The sequence below is a fragment of the Triplophysa rosa genome, linkage group LG21 (genome assembly GCF_024868665.1).
Source record: "Triplophysa rosa linkage group LG21, Trosa_1v2, whole genome shotgun sequence".
Taxonomy (NCBI): domain Eukaryota; kingdom Metazoa; phylum Chordata; class Actinopteri; order Cypriniformes; family Nemacheilidae; genus Triplophysa; species Triplophysa rosa.
In genome coordinates this window covers 14,166,087-14,184,335 of record NC_079910.1, presented here as the reverse complement: position 1 = coordinate 14,184,335, position 18,249 = coordinate 14,166,087, and the positions used below count along the sequence as shown (strand labels likewise).

The 18,249-nt window shown below is 42.0% G+C and overlaps 1 protein-coding gene across 3 annotated transcripts in view; it reads left to right on the top strand.

Moving 5' to 3' along the window:
* dnmt3bb.1 (DNA (cytosine-5-)-methyltransferase 3 beta, duplicate b.1) overlaps positions 1-18,249 on the top strand; it is a 39,766-nt gene that overhangs the window by 18,843 nt on the left and 2,674 nt on the right. Inside the window, exons 6-18 of one of the 3 annotated variants that reach the window (XM_057363139.1) lie at positions 865-975; positions 1,708-1,866; positions 2,539-2,646; positions 4,088-4,229; positions 10,713-10,823; positions 11,023-11,067; positions 11,287-11,366; positions 12,314-12,426; positions 12,573-12,756; positions 12,864-12,948; positions 13,976-14,121; positions 14,940-15,030; positions 18,017-18,165. In XM_057363139.1, coding sequence (XP_057219122.1) covers positions 865-975; positions 1,708-1,866; positions 2,539-2,646; positions 4,088-4,229; positions 10,713-10,823; positions 11,023-11,067; positions 11,287-11,366; positions 12,314-12,426; positions 12,573-12,756; positions 12,864-12,948; positions 13,976-14,121; positions 14,940-15,030; positions 18,017-18,165 — 1,524 coding nt within the window. Of the gene's footprint in view, positions 1-864; positions 976-1,707; positions 1,867-2,538; positions 2,647-4,087; positions 4,230-10,682; positions 10,824-11,022; positions 11,068-11,286; positions 11,367-12,313; positions 12,427-12,572; positions 12,757-12,863; positions 12,949-13,975; positions 14,122-14,939; positions 15,031-18,016; positions 18,166-18,249 lie in introns of all 3 variants that reach the window. The other 2 variants (XM_057363138.1, XM_057363136.1) reach the window with 2 other exon arrangements.

Sequence of the window (18,249 nt, the reverse complement as noted above, 5' to 3'; positions counted from 1 at the left end):
CTCATCTCGTTCTCGTGAACTCAGTCTAGTGTCTCGTCTCGTGGGATAAGTGTCTCGTCACACCCGTAGCTACCACCTCTAAGGAAAATTCTGATTATGAGGTCAGCTACGAGGGGGAAAAATCTGGATCTTTAAAGGAATAAAACAAACAAATCAATGTGTTGACAGCCGTGCTCACAATAAAAGGGTGAGAATGTTGAACATTTGGCCCTTAGACTTCATTGCTTGTATTAGGTGTCGAGACATTTTTTGTTTTTATAAACTGAAGTTGACTCAACAGCAAAATGAAGTTAACTTGCATTATGTGTTTGAATTATTAGCGCTTTCAGATCCGTTTTTCTGAACCTGGGTCTAAAAAAAACAATTGATCTAAAATTGATAAAATATACATTTACACTAGTTGAGAAGCACAGTGATATTATCTTTTGTTTTCTACATAAATAAATAAAGTTTATGATTAAAACAAGCAAAAATATCTCTATTGGCATACATTTTAGCAGATAAAATCTAAAAAAAAATTTACAAGAACTCGATTGGAACATTTTGATGTATTATAAAAAGTGGGCCAGAGGTGGAAGTAACATTCTGTGTGCAAATAACCCAGGTTTAATTCCTAAGCTGCAAAAAAGATAAGGAAATAATTTTTGAAAAGCAAAAATAAATCAAGTAAAATTAGCAACTTTGTGCCCGTGAATATATTATAGGAAGCAGGATCTCATTTGGTTACTAGTTTGTTACTAGAGAAAACACTAGTTGTATTTCAACTAGGATATTATGGTATCAGCTGAACTTTTAAAATATCATGTTACACTTCTGTTTACATTTATTCATTTGTCTCTCTCCTACTATTGCGTGTACCCGCAGGTTACTGAAGGCGCCGTTTTTGAACTGATGGAGCAAGACTCTAAAGACTCTGCACAAAGCAGTTCCACCTCCACATACACCACTGACACAGCCAGCCAACCAGAGTACAAGGTACAACACCGTTACACACGCTCAGTCAGTGCGTATCCATCTACCTACCCTTTTTACGCCCATGCACAAACAACCCACGATTACCTGTGTTTGTCCACCTGCCTTTGTGATCGCGGCGTATCCTCTGGTTTGTGAGTCACAAAGCCGGGCACCTGGGAGTTTTGTGAGCACTGATGACCGAGACAAAGAGGGTGAATGGGATTTTTGTGGGTTAGGGCGTCTGGCTAAGTCGCTGTTGACCACAGAGACATAAACACTCATGCATACACACTCGCACAGGTGAGGGAACAACAGAGCGTTGACATGTACCTGATTGATTGGGAATCGTGCCCAGACAAGCTCGGTGTCAGAGGTTTCGCTTGTGTCTCAGTCCACATTGAAGCTCTGCGCAGCACAATTATAAATCCTGCTTTGTGTTGTTGGATCAAACAAGGACATGTAGAATGTTTTATTTGAAAGGACAGTTTATGTAATTGAAACCTTCATGCCCTTACAGTATATTGTTTGAAAGTTTTTATTTTTTAATGGTTAGTACATACTATATTTCACGTATTCAGAAGTAATATGTTTAGATAGCTTTGTGTAAGGCACAGACAATTTAGATCTGAAGTTCTTTGAAATTGTTCAAATTGATCCAAGTTGCACAAAAAACAGTTTCCAATGACATCAGTACGTAGCCAAAATTGTTATTTTTAGTCGGTAGTTAACCTTGTTTATATCTCCTCTTTGCAGGATAATAAAGGTTTTGGAATTGGAGAGTTAGTCTGGGGCAAAATAAAAGGTTTTTCCTGGTGGCCAGGTATGGTGGTGACCTGGAGAGCGACAGGGAAGAGACAAGCCTCACACGGCATGCGCTGGCTGCAGTGGTTTGGAGATGGAAAATTCTCAGAGGTAATCTGGTTGTCACAATAACAACTTTTCTATAGTTATGTTGGTTTTATAGATACCTGTAAAAATACATGCAACTCGAGCAGATCCTTTCAGCTTTTTCTGGAGATTTTCTGCTATTTTTCTTCAATGCAACTGGCTTCTTAAAGGGACAGTTCAGCCAAAAATAAAAATTCTGTCATCATTTACTCACCCTTTAGTTGTTTCAAATCTGTATGCATTTGTTTGTTCTGATGAACACAGAGAAAGTTATTTGGAAGCAAACTTGTTACCAAACAGTTCTTGGCCACTATTGACTACCATAGTAGAAAAAATGACAATGGTAGTCATTTTAGTATGGTAGTCAACTGCCCCAGAACTGTTTGCTTTCCTACATTCTTTAAAATATCTTCTTTTGTGTTCAACAGAACAAAGAAATTGATACAGATTTGGAAGAACTCGAGGGCGAGTAAATGAAGACAAATTGTCATTTTTGCGTGAACTGTTCCTTTAATAGCTTTGAAATAAGGAAAGAATGTAATATTGTTACATTTCATCTAATGATTTTGTAATTTTACCAATATTTTGACATCTTTAGGAACAAAAAAAGTTCTTCTATTCTTTGAATCGAGAAACAAAGCAATCGGCTGCATCACATAATATATGTTTTGTTAATATATAAGATATATGTTGTAGGTGTCTGCCGACAAACTGGATTCCATCACAGCCTTCCCAAAGTTTTTCAACCAGTCATCATACACCAAGCTGGCCTCCTACCGTAGAGCCATATTCCAGGCCCTGGAGGTAAGACCACACTGCAGCTTTTGTTAACCGCTGTTGTAAAGCACTTAACAACAACTGTTGCCTTAGGGGGAATTAGTTAATCAATTTTTCCACCCCTTTGATGTATTTAGTTGAGCCTGTCTGAGTGGTTATCTTGAAAAACAATCTGTTCCTTTCTCTCTTAAAAATCAAAATTTTGATCGCTTTATTTCTTCTAGAATTTTGGTCAACCCTTTACCCGTATTCTGCATCACATCGTGACCCAAATATGCACCTGTTCTTCTAAAGCTTTACATGACTTAATAGACTCACTATGCTCATAAAATGTGCCTGTGTGTATGTGTGTGAGAGAGATGAACAGACAACAGGGAAAACACTCATCTGGGAAATGTGGAATTCCCCAAAGGTCTCTTAATTATCTCTCACAGAATCATACCTCCTAACAAACTGAACAAAAGCCCTCAAGCCCAGACATGCAGCGGTACGGCAGGACTGCTTGTACTTTAGTCTCTCTCTCTGTTGTTGTACCTCCTCTCTTGTGTTCTCTACAGCATGATTAACAGTCTATGTCAGTGTTTTTTTCCCAGTATGTATGATGTGGTGTATGGCGCAGTTCACATTCAAATTTCTTTCGCTTTTTTTGTCTCTGTGACGTGTGCCTCGTATAATTTGTTAACAGGAAATGTTGTCTTATTATTAGGCGTGGAACAATATATTCCGCTCACACACAATATACTGGCTTCACGATATGATAGTATCATAATATTTTCAACAAAATGAATGATTGAAATTTAAAAAACAGATTTCTCCCACAAATTCCATCAAATTTCGACTGTACATAACATTTTTGTTGTACATGCAACTTGTTGACAACATTCAAGGTTTAAGTAAGCCTTCTGTATGTAAATTAATACAAAAAATCAATAGGTCTCTCGCTGACAAATAGAATTTTACCATAAAAATTAAAATGAGGAAAGTAGTTAAGAAAGATAAATACAAAGAAAGAACTTCTTAAAGCAGAGAAAGCACAAATAAAATATATTTATCGAAAACATTATACTGTATATTGTTGCTGTCAGGTAGAAACCTCATATGTCCAAAACGGCAACTTTCCTGGCAAATAAAGAACGTTATTATTTGAATACTTGAACATTGTCAAAGTTGACAAGCGCTTTTTCATACTTTTTATTGCGCAAAACCCACAGACAAATATAAAGGGTGACCAATATTAATGATTTATCAAAACAAAAAAATAAAAGCCATGACATAGAGATACAAAGTTTCCACCGTCAGCGACGGTATGTTGATGCAAGTCACACGTTGACAACCAAGGACTAAACAGACGTCATATCATAAAAAATCATCATAGTTCTACAATATACATCACTTTTTTTGTATTTCGGATTTGCGATGTATTTATTGCTGTGACACGCTGTTCTGTTTTATCTGCATTGCTCCTCAGGTTGCCAGTATACGTGCAGAGAAGACATTTCCTCCCTGCGAGTCAGACAGCATTGAAGAACAGATAAAGCCCATGCTCGACTGGGCTCACGACGGCTTTCTGCCCAAGGGTCAGGAGGGCCTGAAACCAAGAGTAGACGCAGGTGAGAACACATTATCATGACAGCGGCCTCATTCCAGACCCAATTACTGTGTCTTTAAATGACCCCAGATTAAGTTAAGTTAAACTCCGAGTAGACATTTAAGACTCACTTTAAAAGGGCTCAACATATGGCAGGGCCACCCATAATGCCTGTTCCTTAAAAACAGATTAAGTCATTAAAACATATGCCATTATATCAAATAACAAAATATCAAACTGACTGTCATTTACTTTTAACACAAGATGGCTAAAGCAGACTTAAAAAGCACCGTTTTAGGAAATGTAAATGGTAAAACAGTAAATAAACTGTTCATAATCAAGACCAAAGTATTGGTCACTGCTGGCACTTGGTTTGATATTTGTTATATGATAACAATGCAAAAACTAAGCTAAAAAAAACCCCGCAGAAGGGCACATGCAGGGCACCGGGAGGAAACAATTCAAGTAAGGACAAGGAGACCAGACACTTTCAAAATAAAAGGCATGAAACAACGTCAAACTAAAGGTGTAACATGAACTAACATCAGATCCGGAAAAACTAAGAAATCCAAGGTTTTTCAGAACCTGGCAGCATTTCAAAGTCATAGAAAATAGTAGCAACAGGGAAGTCATGCGACTTGTTATTCAAGTTTTTCTCCAAATGTCATGAATTCATTTGTCTTCCCACATTGTACTTCAGTTACATTGCAGCTTATCGATTTTTTCCATCTTTTCATTAACATACATAAATTGACATTTTTATGAAATAGATTATAAACAAACGAAAATGATATCATATCAACACCATACGGACCTATTATTTAAGACAAGGGGGGTAGAGTTTATAAAATTTCCTAACTGTTCCAAAGTGATCAGACTTTTTTTACTCATTAAACATACATAAAAACTAAGAATGTTTCTGTTGCAGTTTTAGAAATAGATGGGTGCCAAAACAAAAATCATAAGCAGTCCATACACTCATTCATGCCTCTATTTGAAATTGTCTGAAGCCATATAATTGAATGATCATATGTATGGGGAACAGACTGAAATTAAAGTTATTCACTGATCGCATTGAATGTGAAGAGCAGCTTGGGTATCCTTTTAAGAGCATTCTGTTCATTTCTGACACAGTGATACTGCCCTTGAAAATGTATTAAAACCCTGTCAAGCCCTCAGGAGTTAAGCTCTGTCAGGTGTTGACAAGTTACTTTCACTCTTAGCGGCCCTCTTCTCTAAATCCAGCTATTAACATCTCTGATTATAGACGTTTTATAGGATTCATTATGTCATGATTACATTTATGTCCAAATCTTCAGCTGTACTTTTCCTCAGGGCAGGAACTTACTGTAGCTATAGCTGTTGTGGGTGTTTCAGTGTTTTTAACTGAAGCTGCTAGAAATCGACACCAAACGCTCACTCTTATATATTTATATGGGGCTTGAATGTTTTTGAGGAATTACTATGTCATGTAGTCATCTGCTCTTTAGTGAGTTGCTATGAGCGAACGATTAATATCAATCTTTCCATTTCTTTTGTGTTTGTTTAGTATACAGTGCTTATTAGTTACATACTAGTAAAACATGTGCTATTTAAAATGAATAATATTTAATACATTATATACATATGATACAAATAGGTTTTAGGTTAAAGGTACATCCATTTATGTTTATCAGGTCCTTTCATTTGTTTTCTGGGTTCAACTTATCTAAATATATTAGAAAATCAAAACAATATTTCAGAATCATTGACCAGCTCTTCATTGGAAGTGTGGTTCCCTTTCTGTCAGTCTCTCAATGTTGTGTCGAACCAACAGAATGGGGTTTGATCTTGAGAACCTATCATCTCTGATTGTACTTTTAAAAGGCCAATGAACTTGGCGAATGGCATGGCATGCCAGTCTCCGCCCCGTACATACGGGTATAAAAGGACGATGGCGTGCCCATTCATTCACCTTTTTTGTTCGGAACCTGCTAAGCTTAAATGCTGAGTGCATTATCTCCTGATTATCTACTGGATTCTACGACGCAGAGCTGCAGATTTGTCCTAGTGTGTGCGATTTCCCCTGGGCATTTCGGTAGCGAGCCGAAGGTGTCTATTAGAGCAAATTTCCTAAAAAAGCTAAATTTCTCACAGCGTGCACTTGTCGCCAGGCATGTCTCACCGCTGTAATCTTGGATGTGACCGCCTTGTCCTCTAGTCTGACAGGCACGATACCTGCATCACATGTTTGGGTCACCAGCATGCTGAAGTAGCGTTCGTGGACACGGCATGTCCGCACTGCGAGACATGTCTATAAAGGTATTGTGGTCACGGTTGGCTGTGTTCTTTTTGGACACAGCCACAACATCATCTGCTTCTCGTTCCACGGCGGCTGCCAAGCCATCTGCAGCGGCGAGCGGCAATGGTGATATGGGGGTTCCCATGGACGTTAACCCGTCGCAGCAATGCCGCGGACCGTCCAGGCTCCGTTACGCTCACCTAACCTGTCTCCGATGGGCGGCAGTAGACCGTCCCATAGCGGATACATGCAGAGGATGAGATTTCCGTCACAGCATCGGATGGCGACTTTCTGGCATCAGACACTGATGTCTCCCTGGAGCTCCCGGCTTCGGTCGGTCGATCCCAGGACGAGTCTGACATGGAGATGTCAGCCGTGCTTGCCCAAGCCGCCGTGAGCCTCGTGTTGCAGTGCTCCGCACTGCCTTCCCCACAGCACTCTAGGCTGCACTCTTGGCGCGTTCGCGGATAACGAGCTCGGTCGCTCTGATTTCCCTTGACACCGGAGCAGCTAAGGGCTACGTCGATGTACCCCAGGTTGAGCGTGCCATCTGTGCCTGCAGACCGCCGCCCCCTGGAGAGACCGACCAAGGCTCCCTTCCAAGGCATGTAATTTTTCTTCATCTGGGGCGCCCACTCTGTCTCTAAAAGAGCTTCCTTTCTCCCTGGGTGTTCCAGCATGCAGCAGCCTCAACTCGACGTTGCGTCATGCCAATTCCGCAGCCCTCAGCACTCTCTACTCGATGTCGTGCAGCGAAGACTTAAGGCAGGTAAGTCAGCAGACCCGCTCGCTTCCCCAAGGTTCTGTCCCTGGTGAGACAGTCGTTGTTTAAGATCTCCCCGCTAGTTCCTCTGTCGAAGTGTCTGGGGCCTGGTCACAGCTCCCCAGCCCTTCGCGGTGGCTAGTAAGAATGATCGGTATCAGCTACGCATTCCAGTTCGCTAGGTGCCCACCCAAGTTTCGGAACATTTTGCACCTCGGAGCGAGGCGAGAATGCTCCCGTTCTTCGGGTCGAGGTAGCCACCCTTCTGGTGAAGAGTGCAATCGAGCCTGTCCCTCTGGCTGAGATGTCTTCATCGTCCCCAAGAAAGGTGGGGGGCTGCGCCCCATCCTGGACTTGCGCACACTGAACAAGACCCTTCACAGGCTCCCGTTCAGAATGTTGATGCAGAAGCGCATCCTGACATCTGTCTGACATCAGGATTCGTTCGTGGCTATTGACCTGAAGGATGCGTATTTTCATGTCTCGATTCTCCAATGGCACAGATCATTTCTTTGGTTTGCCTTCGAGTGTCGAGCATTCCAGTACAAGGTCCTGCCCTTCGGTCTGGCCCTCTCTCCCCGAGCCTTTACCAAGGTCACGGGGGCTGCTCTCGCTCCCCTCGGGGAGCAAGGCGTGCGTATCCTCAACTAACTCGACGACTGGCTTATCTTGGCTCACTCGCAAGATCTGTTGTGTACACACAGGGACCTTGTGCTCCGGCACCTCGACCGATTGGGCCTACAGGTCAACTGGGACAAGAGCGAGCTCTCCCCTGCACAGAGCACCTCTTATCTTGGTATGGAACTGTTACCATGGCAGCGCGCCTTACCCCGAGTGCACCCAGTCAATGCTGCGCTGTCTGTCCCTGAAACTTTTTCAGAGACTCCTGGGGCATATGGTGTCCTCGACGGCAGTTGTGCCGTTCGGGTTGATGCATATGAGACCGCATCAGCATTGGCTTCTGAGTCGAGTTCCTTGGAGAGCGTGGCACACCGGCACGAGGCGTATTCCCATCACGTCTTACTGCCGTCGAACCATGGCCCCTTCGACAGACATGTCCTTTCTCCGGGCTGGAGTCCCAATCGGGCAGGTCTCAAGGCGCATTGTGGTGACGACAGATGCCTCCCTGCTCGGCTGGGGTGCTGTGTGCAATGGGCATGCAGTGTCGGGGCGCTGGAAAGGACCCATCCTGCAGTGGCATATCAATTGTCTGAAGTTGCTAGCTACTTGGCTTGCTTTAAAGAGGTCCTTCCTCTCATTCAGGGCAAGCACGTGCTGCTCCGCATGGACAGCACGGCTGCCGTGGTGTATGGCATCCACCAGGGTGGCATTCGCTCACGGCAGATGTCGCAACTCGCCCGACGCCTCCTCCTCTGGAGTCAGCTGCTGGTGAAATCCCTGCGGCCCAATGTCCTTGCGCCCTATTGGCCCAACCAATCTTAGTTCTCAGAGCTAACGCTTCTGATGACAACTCCCCCCTGGTCGATTCCCCTGATGAAGGACCTTCTTTCTGAGGGGAAGGGCACAATCTGGCACCCGAGACCAGACCTCTGGAACCTCCATGGAACCTCTGGAACGTCTGCCTGGACGGGCCGAGGAGATCCTGAGTGACCTGCTTCCCGCAGGCGTGAGTACGATCAATCAGGCAAGAGCAGCCACTAGGCGACTGTACGCCTGCAAGTGGCGCCTCTTCTCGTCTTGGTGTTCTTCCCGTAGGGAAGACCCACAGAATTGTGCGATCAGTGTCGTGCTGTCTTTCCTTCAAGAAAGGTTAGAGAGCAACCTCTCTCCCTCCACGCTCAAGGTATCGCCACAATTGCTGCAAATTACACTCTCGGGCAGCACGACCTGGTTTGAGCCCCTAGGGGAAGCCACTCTTTCCCATCTCACGATGAAGACGGTTCTCCTAGTGGCGCTCGCTTCCATTAAGAGGGTAGGGGATCTGCATGCACTCTCTGTGTCCAACGAGTGCCATTCGTAAGGTTCTACAAACTTTGTGTAGAGCCGGTGTCTGCCCGCATCTTGCACACCAGGTAAGACCGCCGGCTGGCTGGGCGTACGCCTGTGAAGCGCCTTCTCCCCTTCATCAGGTGAGTCAGTGCGCTGTTCCAGCTTCCCTACTTCCTCCGCAGGATGAAGTATACGCATTCCATCCATCAGCACTTCGAGCTTACGAGCCGGGCAGAGCGGCTCATATTCCAAGCCCAGTATAGGTGAGTTTCCCTCACGAGGTGAACCCCTATACCTGAGCTAGTGCTCCACACGTAGTGACTCCTCCTCCTTGGGTAGTCCCGTTTGACGTTTCCTCACTCTTGGTTCCCCTGTTGGTGAAACTGTGACCTAACCTCGGTGGACTCAGCCGCTTCTGTGCACCCCTGGTTGGGGCCCCGCACTACTACTCCCATGAGATCTCCCCACTGGTGAGACCGTGTAGGTATTCCACGTATTATCTCCCTATGGCAGATGTGGTCTCCATAGCGTTCCCCCCTGGGATAGCGCTTCCCAGTGTTCCTTACAGTGCCGTGTAAGTAAGAGCCTCTCATCGTGATTCATGCAATTGATGCCTTACTACACCACTGGAAGGTTAAGATTCGCGGTTACGCTCACTTGTGACTTGCCCAGGCCAGTCAGTGTCACTCCGCTGGAAGTCGTGACGGGGCGCCGTGGCGTTTCATATAGGAACCCTATTCTGTCGGTTCAACACAACGTCGAGAGACCGACAGAAAGGGAACGTCTTGGTTACGTATGTAACCTCAGTTCCCTGATGGAGGGAACGAGACGTTGTGTCCTTCATGAACGCTTCGCCGTCCGCTGCAGAGACCGAGAATGCCTCTCAGGTTCCTCAGCCCAAAGGTGAATGAATGGGCACGCCATCTTCCTTTTATACTTTATGTACGGGGAGGAGACTGGCATGCCATGCCATTCGCCAAGTTCATTGGCCTTTTAAAAGTACAATCAGAGATGATAGGTTCTCAAGATCAAACCCCATTCTGTCGGTTCGACACAACTTCTCGTTCCCTCCATCAGGGAACTGAGGTTACATATGTAAGACGTTATACAGTGGAATCAGAAAGAGGTAGGACGCAGGATCTTTTTGGCAGATGTTCTGTATAAAAGAGCCCTGACAATGGCTCTCATTCTGTGTGTGAATCTCAGGATGTAATATCTGAAGATATTTTGAGAAATGGTTTTGTGTCCATACAATGGAAGTCAATGGGGGACACCGGGACAGTGTTGTTTGGTTACCAACATTCTTCAAAATATCTTCTTTTGTGCACTGCAGAAGAAAGAAAGTCACACGGTTTGACTTGAGGGTCCAGAATTTTAATTTATCCCTTTAAGCGGCTAATGTATAGTGTCATTGTTGATAGTACATGTGTATGTGTATGTGTATGTGTACAGTAGTGAGTAATGTGTTGTGTTTCTTCCAGCTGAGTATTGTGTTTTTCCCCTGGCCTCAGAGAGCTCACCACAGCTGGACTCCGGCCCTCCAGAATTCCCCCCAGCTGCCAAAAGAGCTCGACTCAGCATCTGCAAAGCCAAACCTGGCATTGAAGACGTGTACAGCAGAGGTCAGAGCTCACACAAGGGTTATTATTCATGCTGGCGGGTGACAACAGGTTACCGTAACGTTAAACGATACACGTGTGAATGAAGATGTGTAAATGGGCTTCATTGAGGTCTAAAATCACCTGTTCACACCAAATATCCGGTATGAAGATGCATGAGGGGATTGTGAAATAAAACCGCGCTGTATCGTCTGTATTTCAGAACAAATGGTCAATGAAGTTTTGAAGAATCACAGAAGTATAGAAGGTATGATGTGTTTTAAACTACATTCATCCATTAAAACTTCACATTTTACCGCTCACACTTTGAATAAGCAACTATAAAATCAATTTCAAAATGTAAACAAACAAACAAAAACTGGCTTCCCTCCATTCAATTGCTATAAAGCACACTAGCAAAGTTTGCCCAACAGGCCTTTCTCAAATGTTATTGCATCTTGTTTACTTGATTCGTTCTCTGTTTCAGAGTTTTGCCTTTCTTGTGGAAAAACGAGAGTGGCAACCTTCCATCCCCTGTTTGAAGGAGGCCTTTGCCTAACATGCAAGGTAACTCAAGGCTCACTTGCTTAACTGCCCCATTCTCATGTCACACATCACAACACAACCTGAGATTCTGGGAACCCGGCGCTGTAACACGCGCTGACATGACTGCTCATAAAACAGCACTTGATCTAGCACCTGGACACCGCTATTGTTTCTATTGGTTACATTGAGGACAAATATATGTGTAGATTTCTCCAAGCTGTCTTATCCTATGTGTTATCCTGTTACAGTTTATTTGAAGTGACATAAATCATTTGTTCAAGGAAGCATTGAGTCGTATTTGGATTGACGCTTAGATTGTAGCGTGAAGTGAATGGGGGAAGCGTAACGCTTTGTATAGCGGCTTTAGAGAAAGAAAAGTAAACAGACAACACCTTTTCCACAGAGGGGTTGTCTGTTTACTTAAAATGTGTACATTGTGCACATAAAATGTATACATACATGTATAATCTGCTTATAAAAGTGGTATAATTCACTTTTTATCAGGTCTGGTTTAACCAGCTTGGCCAGGGTGGGAGGGAAGGGAGACCACCCTAGGCTGGTTTAAAGGGACAGTTCACCCCAAACTAAAAATTCTGTCATTTAGTCACCTTTATGTGGTTCAAAACATGTATATGACTCTTTCATCTGTAGAAGATATTTTGAGAAATGTCTCAGTGGATTTGTGTCCATACAATGGAAGTCAATGGGGGCCAATGTTGTTTGATCACCAACATTCTTCAAAATATGTTCTGTTTTGTTCTGCAGAAGATAGAAAGTCACACAGGTTTAGAAATTATTCATTTTTCACTTTAGGAAACATCGTTGTCAAAATGTAATGCAAATTTGAAGTATTGTAATGCAGCTTTATTAAAAAACTAGCCAAAATGGTCAACGAGTTCAGAAACGTTGGATTTTTTCTGAACAGAAAGTTATGCATGTTTTAAAAGTGTGTTTTTTGTGTGTGTCAGGAAGTTTATTTAGAGATCTCCTACATGTACGATGACGACGGCTACCAGTCGTATTGCACCGTGTGCTGTGGGGGTAGAGAGGTGCTGCTGTGTGGAAACGCTAACTGCTGCAGGTACCAAACCAGACAGTCTCATGCTTCTCACACGCTCATTCTTTCACATCTCGCATTCCACTATAATATCTCGGCATCTCATCACTCTTCACCCTGACCTGCTGTCATTCATGTCAACTTAGTGTCTTCTCCGTCTTTGCCTGCAGGTGTTTCTGCGTGGATTGTCTGGATATATTGGTGGGTGCGGGAGCAGCTAACTGCGCCCGTGATCTGGACCCGTGGCGCTGTAACATGTGTCAGCCCCTGCAGCAGTACGGTGTGTTGAAGAAACGTCACGACTGGAGCTTTAAACTGCAGGAGTTCTTCGTCAGTGACAACGGACAGGAGTTTGTAAGTCTGACTAAACCTGGTTGCAGCATAGAGGGACTTTCTCAGTTTTTAAAGCTGGGGATCTTTAAACAAGCCACTGTTTACATATTTACTGTGTTTTCTTCCAGGAAAGTCCAAAGATTTACCCTGCGGTTCCGGCAGAGCAGAGACGTCCAATCAGAGTGCTTTCACTGTTTGATGGCATCGCCACAGGTGAATGTGCTTTTTGGTTTCCTTGGTTATGCATGTTGACATTAATATTTTCTGTAATTTCTGTAAAAGCTGCTATGTATAGGGTGCTTCCCACATACACACTTTACTTTGGTGGCCCTCCCAGGTATATTTATGCTGTAAAAGTATATTTGGTAACCCATTGATGCAATTCTTTTGTTTTTTGGTCCTTTTAAAATAATGACACCATCTCCAATCGATACTACTAGATAATCCCCTTGCACTACCACTTTAATACCTGTTCGATCCGTCATCATGGGAATGATCATTTATGCTTAAAAACACCACATCTGCACTGTAAACAATCTATGACAAAACCATTATTCACGAATAATATCAATGAAGCACCGCAGAAGCGATGTAGTTTTGATGCTCAAATACCTAAAGTGTGCATATCTTTCTATCTATCTTTGCACTTTTACTGCCGAGTAACCTGGAAAAAGAGGTTTCCATGTAACTTGACATGTTAGTTTGGTTGAAAACAGCTGGTACATAAAAAGCGGAAGTAGAATGGAAAATAGAGAGAATTTTGAGTGTTCGTGTAAATGGAGAAAAAGATAATCATTAGCCTGTAATCATGACTCTCTAAATCATTGTCAGATGAAAAAGTGAGGCAAGTGAAAATTCCCAGCTCTGTACTATATCCTCTTTTGTCCGGCCTTGGTAAATCTGTGGAGAACAAAACACAGGGTGAGATGATGCAGCTGCCGGTCAGTAACAACGAAAAATGGCCTGGAATAAACTCGAAGCTCTTTTTAGCGTTAAAAACCAAGAAAAATGAAATGCTTTGACAAACAGTGCCATATTTGTATATGTTAATAGAAGGAGAGTTGGGAGTGATGGGATTTGTAAAATATGAGATGTGAAAGCAAACCAAATATTCAATTAATCAAAATTTTGTGTTTAAAATGTTTTGACCTGTAGGAGGCACTGTATATGTATGGTGTCATGTACACATCGTGCACGGCACTTTCTATGAATGTCACATGTACTGTATGTTTATTTGTAGGTTATTTGGTGCTTCGAGACCTGGGCTTTAAGGTTGACTTGTACATTGCATCAGAAGTATGCGAGGACTCCATTTCAGTGGGTGTCGTCCGGCATGAAGGAAAAATTCAGTATATGCACGACGTTCGCAACATTACCAGAAAAAATGTAAGTGCCATTGTTCCGCTTTGACAAATGACTCCGTAGAGACTAATATTCATTGGCTAGGTCACCTCACACACACCTGGCCTGAGATTATTTGTTTAGCGGCGTGTTGCTTGTTCCAACAGCGCTCGAGAAGTCTAATGGCCTCATCTGAGTCCCGTCTTTATAGTCACACCTTTAAGTCTGTTTGGCTTCCATTATCCTTTTTACTCACATTCAAACACACAACAGAGAGCTGTCTTAAGCCTTAGTGACGAAACACAAAGGCTCGTTTGCCCTTCGTAAATCCTCTCTCTCTCTTCAGTTCATTCACCACCGCACCGCACCGACCCACTCAATCACTCGCTCACCCATCCGTTGTTGTTTCCGAGGCTGGGTTGGGTGGGATTGCAGAGAAAGCCGCACGAAAGGGCTGTTGTCGTGGAAGAAAAGAGAGGAGGATATATCGGAGGTCATTGATAGGGTTATCACTAAAACACTGAAAGAATGAGAAGGCCAGCTGCAGACACACACACAGATGTTCCTTTAGTTTGAAATGTCTCTGTTTATGTTCTCTATGGCTCAGTGATCTGTAATTACACCGATAGCAGTAGATGCTGAGCGCTGGAATTACTCAGATATGTGTGCAGAAAGGTTCCTTATCCTCCTTATCAGTTTGAACCTCGCACTACATGTTCTTTTATGGTCAAAGCAAGTGAAAGCAGTCGATTTATTTTGAGAACACCAGGAATAATGTTTTTAATGCCCGATGAATGGATTGTTGTGCTCCAGACATGTCGTGCAGTTTCACTAACACTAGATGGCGCTCTTCTGTTGTGTAGATCGCTGAGTGGGGGCCCTTTGACTTGGTGATTGGTGGAAGTCCCTGTAATGATCTTTCAATTGTCAACCCAGCCAGGAAAGGTCTGTACGGTAAGACATTGTCAATTACAATATGATTCTTGAATTATTCTTTTGATAACAACATTTTTGGGACAGATGACTTAATTTAAGAGAAGTAACTGATACTTAAATTAAAAAAAGGACTTTAACTATATAGCCGTAAATTACTTTTTCCCTATTTAGAGGTATGTTTCTAAGTAAAATTATCATTTTTCATTCTGTGAACCTCCAACAACATTCTCCCAAATTCCAAATAAAAATATTGTTTATTATTTGCAAAAACTTGCAACCAACTTCACATCTTGAATACTGCAAGTTCATTTAAAATACTAATGTTATTGAAAATGCTAATGTTTTTACATGTATTTTAGTTGATTGCTGTTAGTCTATTACATTATTGGCCGTTTCTCAATATGCGTTCTTGTCTGTTCTTGTCGACTTGTGAAACGTCATCAGTTGCAGCCCAAGTACTGTTCCAATTCAAAGTTCACATCTAGACAAGAACGGCTAAAATCCCCGGATGTGTCCTTGATCTGCCCCTTTTATCGAGGATGCATTGGGAGGTGACTTGTGTGGCTTATGATGCTATATTTCCTGACAGGCATTGCGCAGCAACTGCAGTGGTGCAGTAAAACAGCTAAATGTTCATAATATAACGTTTTTTTTGTCACAAAATGTAGGTTTAACACTAGAACTCCCGGAAATCTATCACTACGAGAATGGCCGTAGCGGTCATTTTGACCGCTCATATTAGACTGTACGGAATGTCATTAGCAATATTTACATTCAAAGCTTCTATTGAGATTATAGAATGAAGCTTTGAATGTCTGTTGTCATATATTATAATGTTATCACACTAAAAAACGTCAAAATCCTCAACCACATCCCCAAGTGCCTAGTGAACTCAGACGGGCAAACATAATAAGATTGTTTAAAATAAAATAAACAATTGATATGTTTCATTTATGTATATAATTTTGCCAAAGCTAAGAGACCGCACCCGAAGGTGTGTGTCTCGCTTTGAGTCCGGTGTTCTGTTTTAGGACACCGGCAAGCAGAAGAGCAAAGTTTTTTCACTGCAATGAAAATGTTGTTTTTGAAAGTCTAAACGGCAACAAATATGGATTGATGCAGAATACTTAGTTAGATAAAAACATGTTGTGAATTTTAGAAATTATAATATCTAACCTTTTTTTCTCTATATTTGGATCACACCAATCGCACCCACCACTGGAATCAAAATGTATGAATAAATTGATGTTTTGTTAGGATTGGTAATAATAAACAACATTCTTACGAATGTAAAAATGTATTATTTCATCGTCAATCACAGAACTTACTAGATAGCCTGCTAATTACAGATATTCGAAGTAGATACATTTTAGAATATAATAAGTAATAAAATATTACAGCATGCATTTCATCGCATTGTAAATACCTTCATAGACATGTATGGACATATGACAAACTTAGCAAGATCAAAAACTGTTATAAAGAATATTCGCTAACCTGCGGGAAAACAAACTGATTTAGAAAGCTGCATTTCATTTTTGCTGACATTTTGAGGGTAAGCTACATTTTAGCTTAGCAATAACATAAATTGCCAGATATGTTGCTAGGCAACAGTGGTCAATCTTCAAAGAGCGCTGAAATTATACAATGTCTGTAATGCATACAGTCAATTTGACCGCCATGGCAGTTCGAGGTAGAAATACTCAGAACTCTTTTGTGGTTAGTAATTTAATAAAGCAACAATGTAAGAACAAAATATACATTTAAGAAAAGTCAGGGTACTGTAGTTATATGGGTTTTATTTGTTTACTTGTTATATTCCCAACTGTACACACTTACACTTTATAAAGCATTGTGTTTTTCTTCATATTTCATTTTATTCTTAAAATCAGAGCAGTCATGTTGCCAGAATCACATATTAATATTTTTAAAATAAAAACTGTCACGAACTGAGGCAGGAGAAGAACCCAAATGCGGGCAGGCAATGGCAATGAAGGGGTTAACGAAATATATTTATTAAACAATAGACAAAACCGAAACAAAACACCCATGAGGGGGAAAAAACAAGACAGGAAAAATAAACTAGACTGGACTAAACTAACATAACACTTGACTAAACATAACTTGACAAACTAAACTAAACAAAACACTTACTAAGACTGGACTGGGATCTTTACACAGGAACACTGACTGGCACGATACACATACACGCCTTAGTACACGCATGCACAACGAAATCCACAACACAAGACAAAGAAACAAGAGGGTATTTATAGGGGAAGACAAACGAGGGATAATGACACAGGGCAGGTGTGGGTAATCAAACACTCAGGGAAAGATAACGAGGAAACAGATGGCGGGAACAGAGACGAGACACTGGAGAGAATGCATATTATTGTCAAAAGGACAACAATATGTTTCTCTCCACACATAACCAAAGGCTTTGTCATGACTCTGCTACAGAACCAAGAAAAACATGACTAAATGAAGCAGAGCCATGACAAAAAACGACATGAAGCAGTGTTGTGTTTTGTTATATTATTTCATTTTACTTTGTTTAAAACTAAAGCTACACTAAAATGAATAGCCTATTAAGTGAAATAGGATTGCATGTATTTGACTGAGTGATGCATCAAGTACTCTGCTGTTGCTTTTCTAATATAACCGGTCTGCGTCCTCACAGGTTCAAACTCCCGAGTCTGAACTTGCCAAGTCCAATCTAGCAAGGACACAAGTTTGTTCTTTGCATTCTTGGAATTGAGAAACGGCCCTTTCTGTTGGGTAACTTTATGTTATTCCTGAGGTTTGTTTCTGTCAGAATTCAACAGACACTGAAATGAAATGGCTGCAAACATGCAGAAATAGGCACATGTAGATTAATGGCAAAACTGGAGGGGTCTCCTTTTTTTCTGTGGCTGTACACAGGAATTAGAATTTGAGAAAGGCATTTATAAAAGCAGATTAAAAATGTAGTAAATGATAATATGATGTCGTCTTTCTTTAGAGGGGACCGGACGGCTGTTTTTTGAGTTTTACCGCCTCTTGAGTGAAGCGAAACCAAAGGAAGGGGAGGACCGTCCTTTTTTCTGGATGTTTGAGAACGTGGTCGCCATGAGCATCAACGATAAAAGAGACATCTCACGATTCCTGGAGGTTTGTGCTTTCTTTCTAGTTGTGCTTTAAACCATCTGTTTGTTACAAACTTGAGGACTGATAAAACTCTGTTTTCTTTGTTCT